Genomic DNA, 22660 nt, shown 5'->3' on the forward strand with positions numbered 1-22660 from the left:
GGAAAGAGAAGATGCAAAGCTAACTGGACTGAATGGAGGAGAATTCAAAAGGATATTGTCCAGATAATCAAGTATTCATAAAAAAATATCAACTTTATGGGAAAGGATATATAGATCAGAGAAGTGAGAGTGAATGTAAGATTTAAAATGAAAGAGTAGGAAGATAAATAGGAGGAGCAATGGGATTGATAATAAAATACATGAAGGATGTAAGAAAGTACTTGCTACAGTAGTCTGGCTGTTTCAGCCTTAGGATCGATCCACGGGGAGATAGATTTAGATGGGTGGAAGGAAATGTATTTATTTTAATAATCAGCATATAAATGGAATAGAGAATGCATTCACGGCCAGAATACCCATCCCTCCTATTGTCCAATCATGGGCAAAATTCTGGAGAAACACATTTTGAAATGGATACCTGTCCCCACCCTAGATTTCAATTATATAATCCCATATCACCAGATTGGATTCTGAACATCTCACTCTACTATCCAGCAATGTTGAGTATTGGACAATGTCTTGTCCATGTACTGCTCAGGAGTCTTTCTTGATGTAGAACAGTCTTTAGATCGAGCATGGCACCCGACACTACTATACAAGATCCATAAATTCCTATCCCCTACATAATACTTTCTCACTATCCATTCCTATCTTGCTGACAGATTATTCAAAGTAAACCACATTAGTGCTTACTCCTCCTCCCTCTTTCTTCAGTCTGCTGGCGTACCTGAGAGCAGTAAGTGTACGTGGTCCTATCCTTTACACAGTTTATACAGCTAAGATTCCAACCCATCTCAGCACTCTCCTCACCACATGTGGCAATGACATGTGTGCTATTAGTGAATAATGACCCATCAATTGTATCATAATTTCTCTTATTTCAGATCACAATCTTTGAAGAATGGTGTCAAAATTAAAATAAATCCCATTAAATCACCTTTAATCTTTGTTGTAAACCTGTGACTTCCTGTCTAACAGTATCCTTTGCTAATACTCTAATTATCCCAGTCAAACAGATCTGCTACCTAGGACTACATCTGAACCAATGACCAACTTAGAATTCCCATATAAGACAGGAAACTGCTCATCAATTCTGACTATACACTTACTATACAAACGTTCTAAGCTTCATATTAATTACTAAAGGCTCATCTACATGATGATGGGGCCATTAGGTGGGCTGTGGAAGAACTCAAGCCATATAAGGCCCCAGGAATAGACGGTATTCTCCCATGCATGCTTAAGGAAGGACTCAATGTCCTACTCCCCCAGATTAGGGCATTACTCACAGCTTCTCTAGCATTGGGATATATACCAGAGACGTGGAGGAAATCATTAATAGCTTTCATTTCTAAAATTGGGATGGATGACTATAGTGTCGGCAAAGCATATCTACCTATTAGTTTATCCTCATTCCTATTTAAGATCCTGGAGAAGTTTGTGGCATTTTTCCTTACAATCAAGGTGCTACCAATCAACCCCCTTCATCCAAGACAGCACACATATCTCCAGGGAAAATCTACAGTGACTACCCTGCACTCCTTGGTAGGGAGGATTGAAAAGACCTTATCACATAAGGAGTCTGCCTTAGGACTCTTTTTCGATGAAGAAGGGGCATTCAATGAAACAAGGCCTGAGGCAGTCTGTAAAGCCTTATTGGACATTTCGACCCCGAACGCGATAATCACTCACGGTTGCTATGGTGCCTAGTTATAGATAGCCTATTGAGAAGACTTGAGGATGCTGGGATATTCTCGCAAGCTTTTGCTGACAATTGAGTGATTCTCATTATTGAAAAGTTCATGAGTACCATCATGGAACTAATCCAAGTCGCATGAAATGTACTACATACATGGTGTACTGAAATGAAGCTTTCAGTAAACCCATCAAAGACAGAGCTGATTCTATTTACAAGGAAGAGGAAATTGGGTAAATTTCATTCAAACATTTTTTTTGGCAATTAACTCCAATTAAGCCAAAATGCTAAATATCTCGGAATTAGTTTGGACACAAAACTGAACTGAGGATTTCATTAGGCAGAAATTGAAAGAAAAATTAGTGCTTCCTTTTGGCAAGTAAGAATAAGCCCTGTTGGCATTACCTAGGGTTTCAACCCAAAGGTTATATATTGGATTTACACAGCAATAATAAAACCGAGAATTCGTTATGGAAGTATTGTGTGATGGACAGCCCTGCAAAGGGCTTCCCATGTGCGACTGGTCAGTAAGATGGCCTGTATTGGCATAATTGGGGAATTTCGTACAACACTGACTAAGGCATTAGAAGTCCTGCTTTCCTTAATACCGCTCAACTTATCGATTAAAGGGGAAGTGGTATTAGCCTATCTAAGAATGAAAGAAAATAGACAGAGAACAGAGATGGGAGAAGTTACCAGTCACACTACAATAGCCAAAGTGGTGGAAAGTGAGTTACCAATACTACAATACTGATCACCACTACTAGATAAAACACCCGCTCTAGACATCAAGATTAGTTACCTATACCCAAAGTTAGAGGATTGGGTTAAGTGGAAACCCCAGGAGATTATCTGCCCTGTATCACTGATGGTTCGAGAATGCATTCAACAGGACTAACGGAGGCAGGGGTTTACATAGAAGAATTAGGCATAGAACTAAGCTTCCCCAAGGGCAGATAGTCTGTCTGCCCTTCAAGCCTTGGAGTCACCTAGGGTCACCTCTACATTGGTAAGAGAGTGTAAGCAAGCCTTAGAATCATTAGTAAGCTTAAAGAAGTTAAGCTAGTGTGGGTGTGAGTATGATGGGTAGGAACCACAGGTAATGAGAAAGCTGATCAGCTTGCTAGAAACGGGACTGAGCACCCTCCTATAGGACCAGAACCATTCCTAGGCATTTCTAAAGGGCATCAAAGAAAAGTATTTCTTAACTTGACATGGAAGAAAGCAAGATAAGGAGTGGAGGGAAAGTATAGGGCTGAGACATGCCTAGATTTTAATAACTAAACCCTCTACTTCTAAAACTAAGTGGCTGCTAGGCCTGAACATAAACGAACTTTGATTGTTAATAGGAATTTTCACAGGTCATTGCAAACTTAAAAGATATCTTAAGATATGGGGAGTAGTTCATGATAAAATCTGCTGCTTATGTGGACAGGCCCTGGAGAGAGCCTAACATTACATAGCAGACTGTGGTAGATATGCATCACTAAGATATTGGCTTCTAGGCTCTGATAGAATCACAGGAAATGAGGCTTCCTCAATAGATTAGGCGTCCCTTTTAAATTTCAACAAAAAGTCTAAAAGGTTTGGTATAGAGGAATAAGATACATAAAAGAGCCATTCCATTGGTTTGTCTAGGGGATGGCAGCAAAAAGGACCAATAGGCCCACTTGCCGAATTTGTTCCCCCCACCATTACCAGTACCATCTACATGACCAAAATAAGGCCTATTTGGATGTAAAGAGTTGAGCTTTGGGGCTCCTCCAAACCAACAAATTCCTCTCTTATGCATTGTAAAACTAATAACACATTTGATAGATATATTTTTATGTAATACAGTAGTAAATATCTATAAATAGGGGAAAAAAGGATGTATTAAGATTTCTTTATAGTAAAGCTGAGTAAAAATTAATTATAAATAAAAATATAACAAATTTTCATAGATAAAATGTTAATTTACTAATGAATCTCTAATAATTACAAATTATGTCCATGATAATTCAGTCACTCATACCTAATTTTTGCCCTGCTTTGATTTAAATAAATATAAATAGATGAGGAGGAGCCCAGGAAGTGAAAGTATTTAGGAGTTATCGTGAATTCAGTATAGGTAATAATAATTGACTGAACCATGTAATAACACTAGTACACAAAGATCTCAGAGCATGGAGAATTATGTGATTAACTGTGTCAAAAACTTAAGAAATGTACCAGTAAAATTAGGATACTAAATTGTAGGGGATCTACAGATTAATGAATTCCTATCTAAATTACTGCTAACAAAATCTTGTTTTTATTATACATTTCCCTCTTGATGATAATTCATACATAGAGGCTGTTGTAGCTGAGTGAGTTTGGAGCATCACCTTAACAACTTCATGTCTGCAATGGTGCCAGTTCAATTCCATCCTAGGCGGGTCGACTTTTATTTTTTGTGATCCCATGGAATAAAACCTCGATCATCCTACTCTGGTTAGAATAAGTTAGTTATCTCTAGGATAACAGTTCTATACATTTCAGAACCAAGAAGCTAAAAACACAATATCAACCATTGTTTTGTGTTCTGTCATGAACAACTTGCAGCTGGATGGATTGATTCTATTCTTTTTTTTCATCATTTATTCCTATTATTTCTGATAGGAATCAATGATGAAAAAAAGAAAGTTTTTTTTAAAGATATTCCCTCTAAAATCCTAATGAATTTGATAAAACTTGACCTCCGCTTTCTTCTGGAAGTCATTTGCTAGTGTATATTACATATACGGTCCATCCCTGAGAAAAAGTAGAAAAACAAGTTATGAGAAAAAGTAATTATATTTTCGTGTAGCTCAAAAAATATAATATTTAATGGAAAATTCTGTAAATTCACTTAAAAGGTACTCACTTGTTAAATTCTCAACAAGAGCAAAAAAAAAAAAAATTATATTGTACCAGTATTAGCAAAGATACATCTTTCAGGAATCAGTACCCATGTTCAGCTTTTTGAATAGCTTGAACATCTTAAATCTTATAGAACATTCCAGATGTTTAATTGAAAGATAATTTTCTAAAAACTAAATAAAAATTTTTAACTGGCCTAAAGATACAGCGAATGATTTTTGAATTAAACTTAGCACCAAAGGCAGTAAGGAAAGTCTTATGAATGGACAAACCCCATATTTTTTTGTTTATGATTGTTTTCATGAATAGGAAAAGACCTTAGGTCCCCTGACCCTGTTTCTTTAATAGCTGAGGATCCAACATCACTGACATTGCTATACATGGATATTGTATCTTGAACCAGAAGATAGATGGTCCAACAAGTAATAATAGGTAATTAAAAAGTCAGTATATTTATGTATTGATTCTCACTTTACTACTTCAAAATGAGTTATAATAAATAAAATATCTTAATCAATTAGATACTTGAAAACATATTTAAAAATTTTAAAATTAAGCAACAATACTTCTTTTGAAAAACAAAATGGCATAGCTAAATATTAACGCTGACCTGACGGCTTTAAAATGAGTTAAAATATTGACTTTGTAACTAAAATAATTTAATCACATTGTATACATTAACTTTTACAATAGGAAATTATTTAAGCACATAAAAAAGGTACTATTTATTAAGTACACTTTTGTTATTTACATATACAGAGTGGAGTCATGTCACATTGTTAAGAGTCACAGGTTTTAAAAAAAATTGTAAATATAAAAAAAATGAAAATATACTTTATTTATATATAAAAATATAACATATTCTAGTTAAAATGATATTTACATTTTAAAATACACAAACCTAGGGACATTGGAAGATTTTATCACAATATTTCATAGAAAACATACACAAAACAAGTGTTAAGAGTATAATAAGTTATCTATTACAAAATTTTCTATATTTTTGAGTTTCCTAGCTGACATAGTGTGTTTGAAACAACATAAAAACAAAATATGGAAAACCATTTATAGTTAACTATTTTCACAAACACAGAACTTCACAATACAGTCAAATTACAATTGCTATTTGTCCATCAAAAAATTCAAATCTAAAAGTTCATGTGTCTCAGTAACTACACTAATGGGCTATTTTTACTGAGGTGAAAACATAATATTAGGAAATGTATAATATTGTAAAAGTGAAAAATATTTTCTTTCTAGGCTTAGTGTACTTCAATGTTCAATGCCTTATTTGCAATCGGAGTATATATGTTGAGAATCTAAATTGTTTCCTCCTTGATTTCTTCGAGCAACAAAACTTTAAAGAAATAAACTTGGTATAACTGAATTAGACACCATTATTGGAGCCTACATAACTTAAGACCATTAGAAGAAATCATGGAGAAACACTAATTCAGATGATACATGGGACCCATTGACTGGGTGACATACCAGGAAATTTGATCCAATCTAAGGTAAATCAATTAGATACTACAATGCGTACTATCAGTATGCTTATTGGTAAAAAGAGGATTTTTAATTATTTTCATATCAAAAACAGTTTGTATTCAGTTAGATCTAACAGCAAATAAGTCATTAATAATAATAACAGCTTACCTAAACTGTGACACATGTTCAAATATACATTTTATATTTCAAAACATGAAAGGAATATATATAAAAAAAACACATAGATAAAACAATAATTAGTGTAACCTGAAACACAGGAACAACAAATGTAGCTGTAATACATTAATCAAAACATATCTAGAATATTGATACAAACATGGATACATAAAAAAAATATTTAATAACTTAAACACAAACTTATCAGTCAGTAAAAAATTAAGATATTATATAGATCTTATCCCATTGTACAATAATTTATAGATATTTACAAAGCCCTAAAATAGTTTAAATTACAATTCATTGCTATTAAGTGATCCACAAACATAAAAATGTGTGTAAATCACAATAAAAAACAATGCTCGTATTATTAACAATTAAGTACAAGAACTGTCTTATTTCGACATATGAAAACTTCAATATCATACAATATTGTTGTATTTATCGATTAGTACACTTACATCAATTGTTTTATTTATATAGTCATGAACATGGTGAAAAAATTAAATTTGATAAAGCCAGTGTTCCATAGACTAAACCAGCTAAGCAGCGTGGCTGCAATTTTACGTTTGAGATCATTTTCTTAAAAAATCTTTTTTTTTTTTTTGTAAAAAAAGATAAGACTGCCTTATTACTATCAATTAGTGTTATATGTAATACAGAAAGAGAATAATCTAGATTGATGCAATTGAAGCATTAAATATTTTAAATATAAATGTTGAGCAAAACAAATATTTGTGATGAATAAACCAGATTAATTATTGGAGTAGTTTTGTAGTATTGAAACTTATTGAGAGTTCCTGATCAAAAGTGTTCTAGGTAATGAGAATGTAGATGAGCCAGTTTTCTCTTTTAATGGCGACCCTTTACTATCTCCTAGTTTAAAACTACTACTATTATCTCCAAAAAGTTTCAATGGAAAGTATTTCAAGATTCAACCCATAGAGGAGCCGTCAAGGAATGGAGAGAGGACCCTGGCCTAAGACAGGTTGAGCAACAAACCTTTAACTGGGAAGGTAGAATGTGGCAATAGAAGTTCATGAAACCTAAACTCCCTCAGAATGTTCTATATTCTCAGCTCCCCAGTTAAAGATTAATAACAGAACCAAATGGCTGATGTTTTATAAAGAAAAGAACGATTAATGATTGGAGTATTAACCATCAAAGCATTAATAAACACTTGAAGACCTATCGGGTGATAAACAAAAAAGCATTGTCATTATATGATCAAACTCCAGAAACTGTGACTACAGTGCAATCTCAAGATATAGCCTTTTGGGAATATAAGTTAAGAACAATGTATTTGAATGACAAACATTTTTTAAATTTAATTTCTTTAACAAAGATTAAACAAAAAAACCTTTTACTAACATGGCCTTTTCTTAAATAAAATACTCAGTGGTTACTCCGGGATGTTTAAAGACTACAAAACTCCATAATGGTCATGTGAATCATAAAATATGAGTGGATCCAAGACCAATTGCATTTTAGATACTAGATACCCCTATGTACACATAAACCTACCAATACTGATCTTGACATTTTAGATTGAATAAATACCTAATTATACAAGAATGTTATCATTCATAACATTAATTGAAACAAAAACAAAAATATAAATTCATTAAATACTAACTACTTACACATGAACAAAAAAAGGGATTGGATATTTCAACACCGTGAAATTACAGTCTTTCTAAGATTATATATACAACACATTATAACCATTTTGTGCAATAAATATGAAATTAAAAAAGTATAACTTGTTTAATTTTGTTTTTAATTTCATATGAAAATTATTTAAGAAAACAAAATTCAAAATAGCAAACATATATCATTGCTTGAATTTTACTAAGTCAATGTACTCATTTATATACATAAAACTATACTAAGACTTATTAAAACAATATTTACAAAAAATATCACTTCTTAATCAAATCTTTAATGCTTAGTAATATTTTATAGATTCATCTCCACAACAGTAAACATTAATTTGCATTGTTCCATAGGACAAAATACAATCATTTTCTAGTGAGGACATTACTTCAGAATACATTGAAGAAATTATTACTCCTTTAGCTTAAAGTAATAATTATTTAAGTACAATTTTTTTTTCCAATGCCAAGAAAAAATATAAAATAAAAACAACACAAAAATTAATAATTATAGATCATTCACTGAAAACAATAAATTTAGTAAGACTTCTGATACCTGTATCCTAAATGGATATGAAACTTATATCATAAAGTTGTAGTTATTAAAGGCCTACAACACCAAAAGCATAAATACATAATGTGTTAATTTATAGATATTACATCAAATATATAAACAGAAACCAGTTTTGTGAAATTAGATAACAAATGGTTCAATTAATGTAATAACACAATTATCTTTGTAAATTATAAAAAAAAAAAAAACTGTCATGAAACTCAAAATTTCATATTGCTTAAATACCTCGAAAAAATATAACAATTCCAAAAAATACTGATAAATTATGGACAACAAAAGTTATTTACAATCAATTTGGTAACTGTCCATTGGTTTAATCCAAAATAACTACTGTTTCTTCTAGATTTTTTACCATGAACTCTTTCCATGGTCTTCTGGCAGCTCTTCGTAGAACTCCAGCACTATATCTATGTCTTAAATGCCTGGTAATAACAGATGATTTAAAATAAATGTCATCGGATCCCCCTGTTAAGGAGACCACTTTTTTTCTAGCCACTGCAGCAACTCTACTTTTTCCATTAAATTGTTGCAAGGGGTTCTGAGGACGAACTAAATCATCTGGTATATTATTTCTTGAAATTTTTTTGGGAGGTAAATCCTCATATTGTTTACTATCCATTTTATTAGTTTCTTGGGAAAGTTTCCTTTTAGTACCAACTTCAGGTAATTTTTCGATCATAGGATTACTATATACTTCCTGAAATGAGTTATCATTTATTTTTGTTAAATTTTTTCTATCAAATCTAGGAATTTTGTTTCTTTCCATTGATGTCAATTTATGGTTATGCAAACCCCAAACTCTTGATACAGTATTTATTATCGAGTCTCGTTTTTTCCTTTTTAAAAGTAATAATTTTTGGAGCTCAAGCATACTTTTTGAGACTATGTCTTTTTGCCATGCCTGTTTGATTCCATCAATATTTATTGCCCAGAAAGGACGTCTAGCAACATGCTGAGGGTTGGCCAAATTTTGACACAACCTCCTCGAAAGTTTTTGAAGAAGATTAGTTGATAAATAAAATGATGTACGTGTCTTCATAATCGGCCTTCGAGAGCCCGGCCTTAAATCACAGGCATGAGCCATGTTATAATGTCGGATAAGATTATTTTTACCTTTAAATTCCTTACTACAACCCATTACATTGCACTTATTAAGCTTACGCGAAGTAACTTGCTCTTCATCAGTTGTTCTTGGCTCATCTGTATCCACTGATTTGTTGGGAATTTTAAGCCCCCCGTATTTCTTCCAATAACACCAACACTCATGACACAGCTTACATTGCATTTGTGAGGGCCCCCAAGAATACCACTGAGATGATTTCATAGAATTGCATGATTCACAGTGTTTTCCATTTGTAATTTCAGTAACACAATTATTATTCCAGGAAGTAGTGTTTGGTTTATCATAATTTGGAATATAAACTTGTTTTAATTTTGATTCCGATTCAAGGGCTTTTGCTCTTTTTTGTTGGACATACCTGTCAGTAGTTTTCCACATATAGTAATATTCTACAATGTTTTTCAATGACTTCCATGGAAGAAAATCGTTCCTAATACACTTGAAGTTTTTTTTATATTTTATCATTGCTTGTTCAAATAAATTTGTTTCTGCAGCAGTCCATTCTTCAAGCTCATCTCGACACAATGTAGGTCCTGAAGAAGGCACTAAGGAACTAGCTGCATCAGAAATATTATAGTTATGTTTATGTAGCGTATTCATGGCATGAAACAAAGTTATATCTCTTGATGCAGCAGCAGCAGTCATGTGTAAACTAGGCTGTTTAATTGAACTGGAGCAGTCTAAAGCCCTAGCAAAAGTTCCAATAGATCTTGTGACTACAAGAAATTTATCTATATGTTCATCAGTCAGGTCATGACTAGGAGTCCATAATAATGTTTCTAGATTTTCTAGTAATCTTGAATCATTACCTTTAGTAGGAGGGGGTATGTCTGCTTGATATTTGCTTCCAACACGTATCTCACCTCTATCTGCAAGAAGTGTTTTCTGAAGGGGGTCATAGACAAAAAAATAAAAAAAACTGTCATCATTGTTTAAATAATCCAGAAGAGACTCAGTTTCATTGAGAAATGTGACAGAGCACTTTCCTCGAATGTGAGTGGCTGGAAGTGTTTCCATTTGTCGAGTGAAAAAGAGCTCTCTATGTTTGAGCTGGTGCTTTTGTTTCGGAGTTAAATAAACACCTTCATCTACATCTAATGTCATAGCGGTTTCATACTTATCGGCGACAGTAATCAACTGCTCTGGCAGATCTCTTCTTCTAAAAAAACAGGTTACTTTAACTTCCACACTACCATTAGGCATTTTACTAAGTTCTTCTATCCTCCGTATCTGGTATGGATTTGGTGAAATAGATTCAAAATAAACATAATCACCAACCCTGTACATGTTAGTAGTCATTTTCAACAGAATACCTAACTGTCCAGAATTCACAAAATGTCCAATATGAAAATATAAAAAAGTTATATTTAAAATAAAATCATTTTAATATTTTAAAAAATAATAATTTCTCCTATTTAAACAAAATAATTGTCAAATTCAATAGTCCTATACAAACTAAAAAACCTTCCTCATCCTGATCAAGACAAAAACATAACAATCAATGCTTCAATGGTAAATAGTACATTTAGTCAATTTTTCTCTTTCTTAGCTATTTTTAGTTCCAAAAGACATTAGATATAGATATATAACTATTTTCAGAGAAATATAAAAGTGATAAGACTACATAACCCTACCTTGTCAAAGTACCAAAACAAAGCAAAAGGAGCTTCACAAAAGCTGACATGCTACTCTGTTATGGCTTATAATTAAGGCAAACTTTACAAAAATTAGACCCCTTGCCAAAGAGGAAAGTAATTTAGTTTTTGAGAGACCATTAAATGAAAACAAATGAATTAAACCTTACGTAAATATTACACTTTAGAGGACTTAATTAAAACGAAAAAAAGTATGGCGCTTAGTTTTTCAAAACACAAGACGAGTAATACCTGTAAACTCTTATACTTCTAAAATTCTCAAAGAGGTACATATATTTTGTTATGTACATTAATACAGTTATGTAGTCAATTTTGAGCAATAAAAACTTAAAAATATAAATATCATATTTAATTTCAATAACAGATATTACTAAATTTGGCGGTCGGCGCCTGCGCAACTTGAAAGAAATCCATTTTGATAAGAAACTTGTGGCTTCCAGTTATCAAAACAACGCTTTATGGTTGTCATGGTAACAAGTAAACAATATTTACACTGAAACAAAAATAATAACTATAGTAAAGCAAACTTGGAAGAACTTAATGTGCTCCAAGGTAGACAAACAAACCAACCTCAATTCGGCCTGACACAAATTCCACGCACTCACTGCAATTGGTTCTCAATTAAATTCTTCAACTATTATCTGACGTATAAAAGAGATGGAGAATGAGACGAAAGAGTCAACACACGTGAAGAACTGGACCAAGCGTTCGTTCACTACACTATTCACAGAACTCACCAATACTAACGAACCATCGATCGTCTAACCTGCGCACGCATGCCCCTTGGCAGCTATTGCCCTCCCACTACTGCCGTTACATCTGGAGCGCTTGTGGATTAGCCTTTAATTAGGGAGGTCAGACATGTCCAAAACTGAGAGTTACTGGGACTAACCTTTAAAATCAATCAAGTTTCAACTTATCAAATGGATTATGTCTTCAAATGATTGTCTCTACACAGATTTTATACAAATTTTGAATTTTATAGAATTCAATAATGTCTGCTTTTGTTCCCTCTTCTATTTTCTAATTATTATATAAAACTAATTTATTATTAAAACTTAAAAAAATAATCATTAATGAAATAAATTCTGTCTCATGGCACAAGAGAATAAATATGGATATTTTGTCTAAATCACTGTTATTTCGAAGTAATCATGTATTTATGGTGAAAAGAAATATATCTATCAAATTACTTGGATGCTTGATAAATATATATTTGTATATTATGAAGAACGTTAACATTTTCTTGTCTTGATATAAGTTTTAGCGTATTAGAACCTTAGTCGCTAAAAAGCATGTAATTATTGGAACTTAAGATGAATGCATTAACGAAAATAGATAATTTTTAGAAATATTTGCACTGATTTTTGTTTTCAGAGACAAATTATTTTAAAATTAAGTTGTCTAAATCCAATTTTCAATAAGTAATAGAAAACAGTCTTAATCAACAGATCTTCAGCAGAAAGTGATTTTCGATCCAGTATACATTTACACATGCGCCACTTTTAATCTTATATTTAATCACTTAACCAATAAACTTCTAACGAAAGGTATATGTTATAAAATTCCTTGCTTAATGAACAAATGCACTTCAAAAAGTTGTATTACTTGTAACTATATACGGTTTTAAAAACGTTAAAGTATTTTATAAATACGTTTTGTATCTATAAAAATAAATTAACCTTTTATTTATAGTAGCAGTTTACTTCTCCCCGAGGAGAACTGATCTACCTAATTAATATTTGTTTCATGTAGTCACAAGTTAATAGAGTGAGATAATAGGTGTAAAACTACATAAGGAGGAGCATACTCGTTCAATAAAACTGGTCTATTATATTAGGGACCAATAGTTTCATTCAAAAGATTTCGTTGTACAATTTCTAAAAATGTTATAAAAATTAAAAATAAATGAATAGGATGTGAAAGAGTTATCATTCAAACTTTGGTTGTGGCAGAAGTAGGGGTTGTTAGATGTTTTCATTTATAGCGTAAATATCTCAATAATTGATTGAAAATAAACATAACTGTCAATGAAAAAATAATTGTTTTAAAACTAATGCACCATTCGTTCAATCGTTAATATTCTACTACTTCCCTTTCTATGCTCATTAAAACTTTTATTAACTCTTAAATCAATAATAAAAATTATGTGTATCAGTTAAATGCGCTGATGCATTTACTTACCAAAAGATATATTTTGAAACGTTTAATATATTTTTAAAACTTAATCTTTCTTCAATTTTTAGCTTTTAGTAGGTCTTAACATATCGCTGCTGTGCTTGAATAGTGGCACATTAGGCAAAAAAAAAGAATTGGTTTTATTTTGAAATGGAAATGTTTCAAAGATATTATCGCAGAGGCTTCTTTCTGTACATTGGTCCCTCTATAGACTGTAATAAAGCAAGTAGGGTTGTCAAAAGTAACCCGAGTCCACCGTACAATCTATAGAATATGTCAAATAGAAAATAAAATATTTTTTTCTTTCTTAAATGTGCTATTATTCAAGTATAGGAGCAACATATATAAGTAAAGAAATTTTAAAAATTTGGGGAAGTATCTAAGAGTAGGTATGTAATTCCGTATTTTGTAAGAAAACAACTTAAAAACTGCTTTGTATTAGGCACTACTATAAGAATTTATTTAATACATTTGGATATAAAAAATGAGATGAATCAATTAATGAGTTAGATAAATACCAAATAATTTCTTTTAAACCAAGTTTGCTAGGAGACAATGATAGAGACAGTAATACTGGCAGCGAAAGTTTTCGCAGTTAAAGTTTTAAATTAATATTAGCTGTCGTACTATCTGGGTTTTGCTTGATAGTTAGTTGGTAGAATATTAACTATCTACGCAAACGCGACAGACTGTCACGATCACCGTCACTGTGGAATCCTCGCTCCTACAATACTTTACCATGAAGCTTCCTTTGATATACAAAATCGTATTCTCTTGAGAGAAATCTTTTTGGTAAAATATTACCATCTTTTTTTTTTCTTTTTTTTTTTTTTTTTTTTAGGTAGAGATATTGAAAGGATTTTGTGTTTTAATAATCCTGAACTGATGAGTTGCATTTATTGTATTCTTCAATGTGAGAGTTTTTGAGACTATATTAACCTTCACCTGCATTGTAGGTTTTACCCGGCATAACCTTATTCTGATGATAGTGTTTATAACCTTCATAGACCATAAAATATTGTTATAATTGCAAATTTTGATTCTGAATGTTATGCTATGAATAGATATCTAATTTACTTTTCTTATATTGGTTCTAGGTTTAAGTATGCTATGTTTATTAATGATGTTATTGGTATTTTTATTGTATTAAAAAATGAGTTCTCACATTATGTTCTTTCTTCTTTAAATAGAGGAGTTCAGAAACAATTTGATAAGGGGACCCCCTTATTTAAGGATGAAACTATCCAAGCATTATTGGAATCAGCTTTATTTCAATTGAAAAAGAAGCCATTAAATATTCCTGTAGTTTATCCTGCAAGTAGGTGAGTTACGCATTTCACAAGGCAAGCTTAATAAAAATGTAGTAACGAAAAAGGGGGTATAGAACCTAATTTTAATAAAACCTGAACACTTTGAAACTCAGTTTATGACTTAGTGTGAAGATTAAAGCCCTGTTTGTGGCCTGAAATGTGGGACCAAACGTTAGAATTTATTAATAGTTTGAGCTATGTCATATTTTCTTCTAGGCCACCGCTCTGACCATTCCGACTTTACTCTAGGGTCAATATATAGAAATAAAAATATATATATATATATGCCCATATATTTCACTTTTCAGTCATAACTACCCATTGCATAGCACAGGTGTTTGTGTTTTACAGCAATGTAGAGTCTCCCATCATGTACTATTATCGTGTCTCTCGGTAACTGTTAGTGGTGTTGGAGATATGGTGGTTGGCCTAGGGTATTTTTATATTTCGACTAATTAATGCAGCTTCGTAGTCATAGAAGCAAATTCACTACTTGAACATTATCAGGTAAATATGCATATATAGTTGACCATAAAAATTGATATGTAAGAAGATGGTCAGGGTTGCGGTCAAAAGTAAAACAAAAATAGTTGTAAACTATTTTTGTTTCACTTTTGACCGCAACCCTGACCATCTTCTTATATATTATTAGGTAAACTTTAGAAAGTGGCTATAAGTGGAAATATAATAAGATATTATTCTCAAATCTACTTTATAATTGGGGGTTATTTGCAGAAAATAAAAAAAAGTTTATAAACTTCACTTATTAGGTTATTTCATATTTTATAGGATTGATAACATAAAAAATTAACCAAAAAAAAAAACAGCAGATTATTATATGTCATTGAATTTAGTTATTTTTGTGTAATTATTATTTGTTGCAATTTGTTTCCCATGTTATTTTTTGAAACAAAGAGGAATAAGTAGTGTTTTTTTTTTTTTGTAAGGATGGTCCTTTTATTTTTAAAAATGTGTCAGCGGTTTGTCTGTTATCAGATTCACTCGCTCATGTACTCAACATATACATGAAACAGGCATATATAACTGCAGGACAGGGTTAGTGTATGATATAAAAATTCATTGTCCTCCGTATTATGTAACTCTGTTTCCTAGATGCAGTTATTTTTTATTAGATAAAATATTCTTTTATTTTTTTTCAAATACCAGAAAGACAGCTTCTTTTTTTTTTAAATACTTTGTAATGCATTATTGTGTAGGGGAGAAAAATGTAATAGTTTGCCTCCTCTTCATCTTAACTACAGTGATGATCATAAGATATTTAAACTTTTGACATCATATATATTTTTAATTATTAAATTAGTAAATTTATCCCTGTGATTAAATATCATAACTATCGAATCTGATCAGGCCTGGGGGATAGATTATACTATGATACATCTTCTGGGCATGAAGTTAATAAATGTGGTTCACTTAGGTCTTAGTGGTATATAATCAATAGAAGCGTATGACCTAGAGATTGTACCATGTGTGGACCACCCCTGATCCCAATGTGGGGTAGAGAGGAGTAAAATCCAGAAAATTGTTTAAAAAATAGATTGCTTGTGGTACTTTTATAATATATTTAACTTTTACTTAATTTACCTTTAAACTTTTGAAATTTCTATTGTATATTTTTTCTCTTTGGTTTTCTTTTTCATTAGGATTAAATATTCAGTGTTCTTTTTATTAATAAATTATATTGCATCTTTTATTTTTTTTAGTTTTGTTGTCAATATTTTCTTTTATTTATTTTTGTTTTTTCTATATCGTGTTTATTCTCTCCTCTCTGTACAACACATATTTCTATCTTCCAGTGATCCACCACAAATAGTTAGTTTACTATTCAATTTATATTTAAACACTAATCAAATGTTAAAAATTATAGTACGGACACATTAAAAAAACAAAGTTATGAATACATTACAATGTAGAAACAAGTTAAAATAGTGATAAATTAAAATAAAGTAGTATTAAGTTAAAAGTAAATAAAGTAATTCTAACAATAAGTCCACAAAAAATAAATGTTGCTGGATTATTATTTTGGAAGGAAAGTTCCTTCTGAATACTAACTGGCCCTATTAAACACTCCTAGAATTGGCCTAGAACCAGTATGATGGAGGTCTTACTCTGGTGTATGCTTGTGCTTGGCCCATTGTTGAAGTTCCTGGGGACACCTGATGATGTTAGTGAGGAAGAATTGGAATACTTCCATGCATTGTAGTTTAACAACTATTGCCTCATGTCTGCTGCTATTGATCCTCTACACCTGAAGGTCCTAGCATCCTGTATATTTGGTATGAGGTTCTTGGAAGTTACCAGATGTTCCTAGAGTGTCCCTAGTTTTTGTACAAGTGGAGCTCTCACATGAGCATTCTGCATTGAAAGCGTTGTGTTCAGGTAGTTGCAGTAGGATTTTGTATGTATATGGTCCTGGTATCTTGGACACTAAGGAATTTCTTTCTTTTTTTCTTAGTTTCTCAACTCTTCTGTAATTCAGAATATTTATATAAAATATCTTTTCATTGTATCTTTTTATATCATTCAAAAAGATATTTAACTGTATTGTCATTTAGCTTTACCTCTTTTATAATAGGAATAGGTGTAGAGTTCTTTGCGTGAGAATGCTTTCGAAGAATGGCCCAGTTGTAGGTGGGAGGGTATTGGTGTTTGCCATTTCAAAGAGACCCCGAGAGCTAATAGATATGTATGTGAGAAGCAGGTACTCTCGGGGTCAGAATGGGCGAACGCCCTGAAACTTAATATCAACTACGCACCCCTGCGTGGAGTCCCAGGAGCCAGTGGACAGCAAGGAGAAGTTGGGCCCCTCTGTCGCAAATAAGGCAGAGAGTCTGAAACACGAACTCATGTACTGGAAATGACAACAACTCCCTCCTTACAACACGCCGGCACCACACGATCAATGAAGAATTGATGAAGTTCCTTGAAAGAAAACTCTTCACCTGCTTCGAGGAGGTCTATTGTGTTGACACCGACAGATCCGTAAGATTTGCCGACATTTTTGCATTTACAAAAATCGGAGGCACGGCTCTGGTCTTGGATTAAAAAAAGTTTTTTTTTTAAACTTATTTATCCATTCAAGTGTTTCTTGTAACCGGCTTTTTATTATATTTTCCTTTGAATCTATGTGTTAGTCTTGTTCTCGTAAAATGTATTTATTTGTTTGTTTTTTGGTAAACTGATCTATTTCTGTGACTATTATTAATGGTCTGATCTCACATTGCCATCTAATTTTGAATTTGTTTAGCGGGTCACTGAAAGGATTTAGAAGGATGAATTCGGGAGAGTGAATTTGTTGATCGGGTGAATTAAGAATTGTGAAATGGTGAAATTGATGGAACAGAAAAGGGAAAGAAAAAAAGGAATTAATTGAAATATTTGTATTTGGTGTATAGACTGAAATTTATTATGAAAGGAAACTGTAGGGAAAAAAACTGTTTTCTTTCTATTTTATTATACCATGTAATTATATATAATTTATATATGTCCAATTACGGATTGATCAGTATGCTGTGTGATGTAGCAACCAGATGTATTTGGGTAGCATAGATGAATAAAGTATTTCTTCCTCTCTCTAATCGAGAGTGGCTGCCCTCAAATATTTGCAATGTGTTGAATTTTTCAAAGGATATTTGCTGTCAAAGCACTGACATAAGAGTCTGGTTTAACTAACTAACTGCGTAGCTCTACAGCCAGAGGTGGCCCTTGGCTTCCCTGACAACATTGCACCAGTTCTCTCTGCACAACGCTCTCCTCCTCCAGTTCCTTATACCGAGATTTTCCAGGTCTTTTTCCACATCTTGAACCGAGTATCTCCAAGGTCGTCCTCTTCTTCTGGTACCATACATTTTTCCAAGCAGAATTCTTTTTTGCATACTTGATTCATCCAACTGTGCTACATTACCCAACCATTCAATTCTCCTTGCTCGTATGAAGCAAACTATGTCACAAGAAACATATAGGTCATATAGTTTGTTGTTCTTCCGGATTCTCCATTCACCCTCTTCCAACACAAGGATACAAGTTTCCACAGAATATGTCATTACTTGTTTTCCTAATGTTTTATATAGCCATATTTTTGTCGTTTGTGACAACAGGGATAACCAGAAGAGGTTTATGTTAGCCCAGTTACCTACCATAATCTGTCTATTCACTTCTGCTGATATTTTATTTTTGCAATTAAGCTCCATACCAAGAAAGGAGAAGGGTTTAATGTTTTCGAAAGAAAAACCTACAACGCACAGATCTTTCTAGCTCTTGAATAACTGCCTGAACTTACAAACATGTACTTGGTTTTCCTTTCATTGACTTCTAAAACAAGCACTTCACCTTCTGCCTTCAACAGTTTGAACAAATCAATAAGAGATTGCTTATTCCCTTCCACTAAGCAAATATCATCAGCTATGCGCATATTTGAGTATTTGAATGCAGTATATCCCCATTAAGTTTAGTTTCCCAATCACGCTATGTAGTGTAAGGTTAAATAGTGTCACAGATAACGCATCTCTTTGTCTAACTCCAGCAGTGACTGGAAAACGATGACTAAGGGTACCATTAATATACACTTTAGCATTAGTGCCATCCATGGATATTTGTATCAAGCGAATTGGCTTATTTGGAGTCTTGAAATCTCCTAGAGCACATAGATTTGGTTGAGTATCCATATCAATAGTTGATATTGTTGGAATTTCTTGCCAAAGTACCACCACAAGTACTTCACACTAGTTAAAATAATCTATCTAACATAATTCTTTCAATTCATTAATTACTTATTTGAAGATTGTTAATTGACCATATATAATTAACTAGGAAGATTGTCTGGGTGGTGGTAAAAAATGTAGCTCAAAATAGTACAAAACTATTTATACACTGTTATTTTATAAAGTTTGTTAGACTAATATTTACAGTGATAACCTTAGTGGATTATTGTCGTATTTAAATGGAAAATAAACAATTTTACAATCCAGACTGAGATAGTCAATATTATGATTTGATTTGTATATTCAAATTTATGGCTCCATTAACTTAAATGTCTGTTGTTTAAGTATGATGTATAATTTCATTGTAAGTCAGTTATAAAATCATTTCAGTTTTATGAAAAGAATCATTATAAGATCTTATAGTATAAAATATTTAGTGTACTTGCTTGTTTATGTAAATGAGTATACCAGAATAATAAAATAATTTTTTCATTGATATTTTACAAATTAATTTTTTTAGGACCGACACAGGTGTTCATGCCCTATGTACAGCTGCACATGTTGATCTAGAATTTTATAATGGACAAAAGCCCATTTATCATATTATACATGCGATGAATAAATTTTTCAGAGTTGAAAATCATGACATAAGGTAATGGTATTTTAGTTTAATAGTATTTTTTAAAATCTATAATTATCCTAAAATTTGTAATTAGTTTCATCTTTCTTAAGTCGGAAGTCAAATTTTCACTATTTAATCAGAATATATTCCTCACAGAGAGATCAAAATTAATTCGCTAAATTTTATTAATTGTTTTTGATCATATTTAACTGTATCAACAAAACCTGTAATGGCAAAAAAATTTAATACAACTGGCTAATGTTTAATGTTGAATTTTAAATCAAGGGTAAAGGAAATTAAAAAAAAAAAGTATTAATTAAATTTCCTTATATTTTTATTTTTCAACTGTCTATTGAAGAAAATATTGGCTGTACTATTTTAGGAAAAATGCTTAAGTTTCCTGGATTTAAAAAAAAAAAAAAAAAAAAAATTAAGTAAGTCAGCTTACTCTACTGAACTTAGGTTACCCTTATTGAATAAAAAAAAAAAACTATAAAATCTGATCGTTGTTCCCTTGTACCTTTCAATTATTATAGCACTTATTATTGGAGAAGATGGGACAAAATGGCTAACTTCAATCAATTTCAAAACTTTTTTGAATATGTGTTGTTTATCAACTATTAAATCAATAATTGATTATCCATTATTAATTATTACCAATAATTGTTTATCTATTATTGAACAAATAATATACAAATCAACTTTAAAAATTTATCATGTATCGTGATGTATGTCACAGATCGTGATGTATGTATCCAGAATAAAAGAGTATATTTTCCCTATCTTGATTTGTATGCAGGTTAAAATGGGGATGGAGAACCTACGTTGATTTAATTTCAAAGCTTCTTTAAACAGATATAAAGTTCAATTGAATCTTCTTCATCACTTTCGTATGGAACACAAATGTGAATCATCTTGTCCTCATTTACTATTAATTAATCCTACATTAAGTTATGGATCCAATATTCAGATATAATACACCATATCCAATGTTCTAAAAGTTGTCCAAATAGAAACATTTTTTGTCATTTCATTTGCTGTTACTCAACCTCATATTATGGTTTTATCAGTAAAAAAAAACTTTTTTAAACCAATTTCTTAAATTTGTATAATTTCTTGAAAAATCAGGAAACCTCTCTCCATCATGTCTCTCAGTACATGTTCTGGTTATGTTAGAGCTAGATGAAAACTGAATCTATATACATCAATTTTCAGCTAGTATGCACTCAATAGCCAACAAAACTAGGCACTTCATATTTTTGATTTTAAAGGCTGATTATGCATGAATATTTGTTTTTATGGGAAATTTGATTAGGTTAGGGGGGTTTTGGGGTATAAACATTGAAATAACCCATCAGGAGGGGAGGAAATAATCATTCATTTGTCTTGAGACCAAATTTCTTGAACCTCCTGGAGGATTCGGAAAGGCTTTGAATGGCATAAAATACCCATCTTAGCTTAGACTTCAAGCAGGGGAATTAGAGCAAGACCCTCCTTGACAGGACTACTACTGGAAAGGAATTGTTTAGAAAGGCAATTATTTACTGACTAGCAGTAGGGAGTTATTCTATTCACAGGTATGTCTCTCTTCAGTCTGTGTATCTCAGATGGTTGAAACATTCCATGGAGATTAATTTGTGACTAGGAGAATAATTTACTCCTCAAAGTCACAGCCTTTCTATGCATTAATTTATGATTTAGATAGGACTAAATTTCCACACTCATACTGCACTAGTTTTCATTGATGCTGGGGCTCTGGTGGTTGTGAGAATGTGTTACTTAAGTCTTTGATCCCATTTACTCCATTTATTGGAGCACAGTTCATTTTGATGCAGGATAATGCAAGCTCACTTACTGCAAGAATTGTCACTGAATACTTGGAGCATATGAGAATTTCAATTGGACTGGCTCACATGATCTCTCGATATGAATCAGATCGTGCATTTGTAGAGTAACCTGGTAGATGTTTTGGGCATCATCGTTACATTTAGTGAATTAAATCATGACATTAGACAGATTGTTATTATTTTTTATACCATACATTTTCAATTTTTTTTTATTAATTATGAATATATATATCTTAGGTATGATGATTATAAAAGACTTCTAAGTTACTGAAAAAATTGCATTAAAACTTCTAATATTTTAAAAAATACAATATCTTTGTAAATGAAAAAAAAAACAAGTAAGCAGCTATAATATCTCATATTTTCTGAGTCTGTTGAATCTCTTGAATAGCCAAGATACTTTAGCAAGTTTTCCATGATACAATAGCTAATCTCTGTATTAGGTTGGATGTTCTCTGTTCTAATTTCCGAGGTTCATATTATTACTGTTCTATAATTGAGGCATTCCTGATTGTTTGTAATGTGTCTTGCTTTATAATTCATGGGGACTCAGTTTATCTATAATAAAGACTTTTTTCAACTTTACTTTAATATGTTGTTAGTTTTAGTCTTCTTCCTAATTTAAGGAAACATGCAAAATTTTAACAAGAGCTAAATGTAGGTTTTTTTTGTGTGCTAATTGTTTATCTAATATTTAATTATTTTTATTTTTTATTAGATATTAAACTCACACAAACACA

The 22660-nt window shown here is 31.7% G+C and overlaps 1 protein-coding gene and 1 pseudogene across 1 annotated transcript in view; one reads left to right on the forward strand and one right to left on the reverse strand.

Moving 5' to 3' along the window:
- Positions 1-5390: 5390 nt before the first annotated feature.
- On the reverse strand, positions 5391-12127 carry LOC106692858 (metastasis-associated protein MTA3 pseudogene; annotated as a pseudogene).
- A 2259-nt stretch (positions 12128-14386) lies between these two features.
- Positions 14387-22660, forward strand: part of LOC106692862 (tRNA pseudouridine synthase-like 1) — a 16087-nt gene continuing 7813 nt past the window's right edge. Inside the window, exons 1-3 of the mRNA XM_014439075.2 lie at positions 14387-14526; positions 14614-14745; positions 19972-20103. Of these exons, the coding sequence (XP_014294561.1) occupies positions 14480-14526; positions 14614-14745; positions 19972-20103 (311 nt within the window). The 5' untranslated portion in view covers positions 14387-14479. The remainder of the gene's footprint in view (positions 14527-14613; positions 14746-19971; positions 20104-22660) is intronic.

The sequence above is a fragment of the Halyomorpha halys genome, unplaced genomic scaffold (assembly GCF_000696795.3).
Source record: "Halyomorpha halys isolate HHAL.00 unplaced genomic scaffold, Hhal_1.1 Scaffold74.1, whole genome shotgun sequence".
Lineage (NCBI taxonomy): Eukaryota > Metazoa > Arthropoda > Insecta > Hemiptera > Pentatomidae > Halyomorpha > Halyomorpha halys.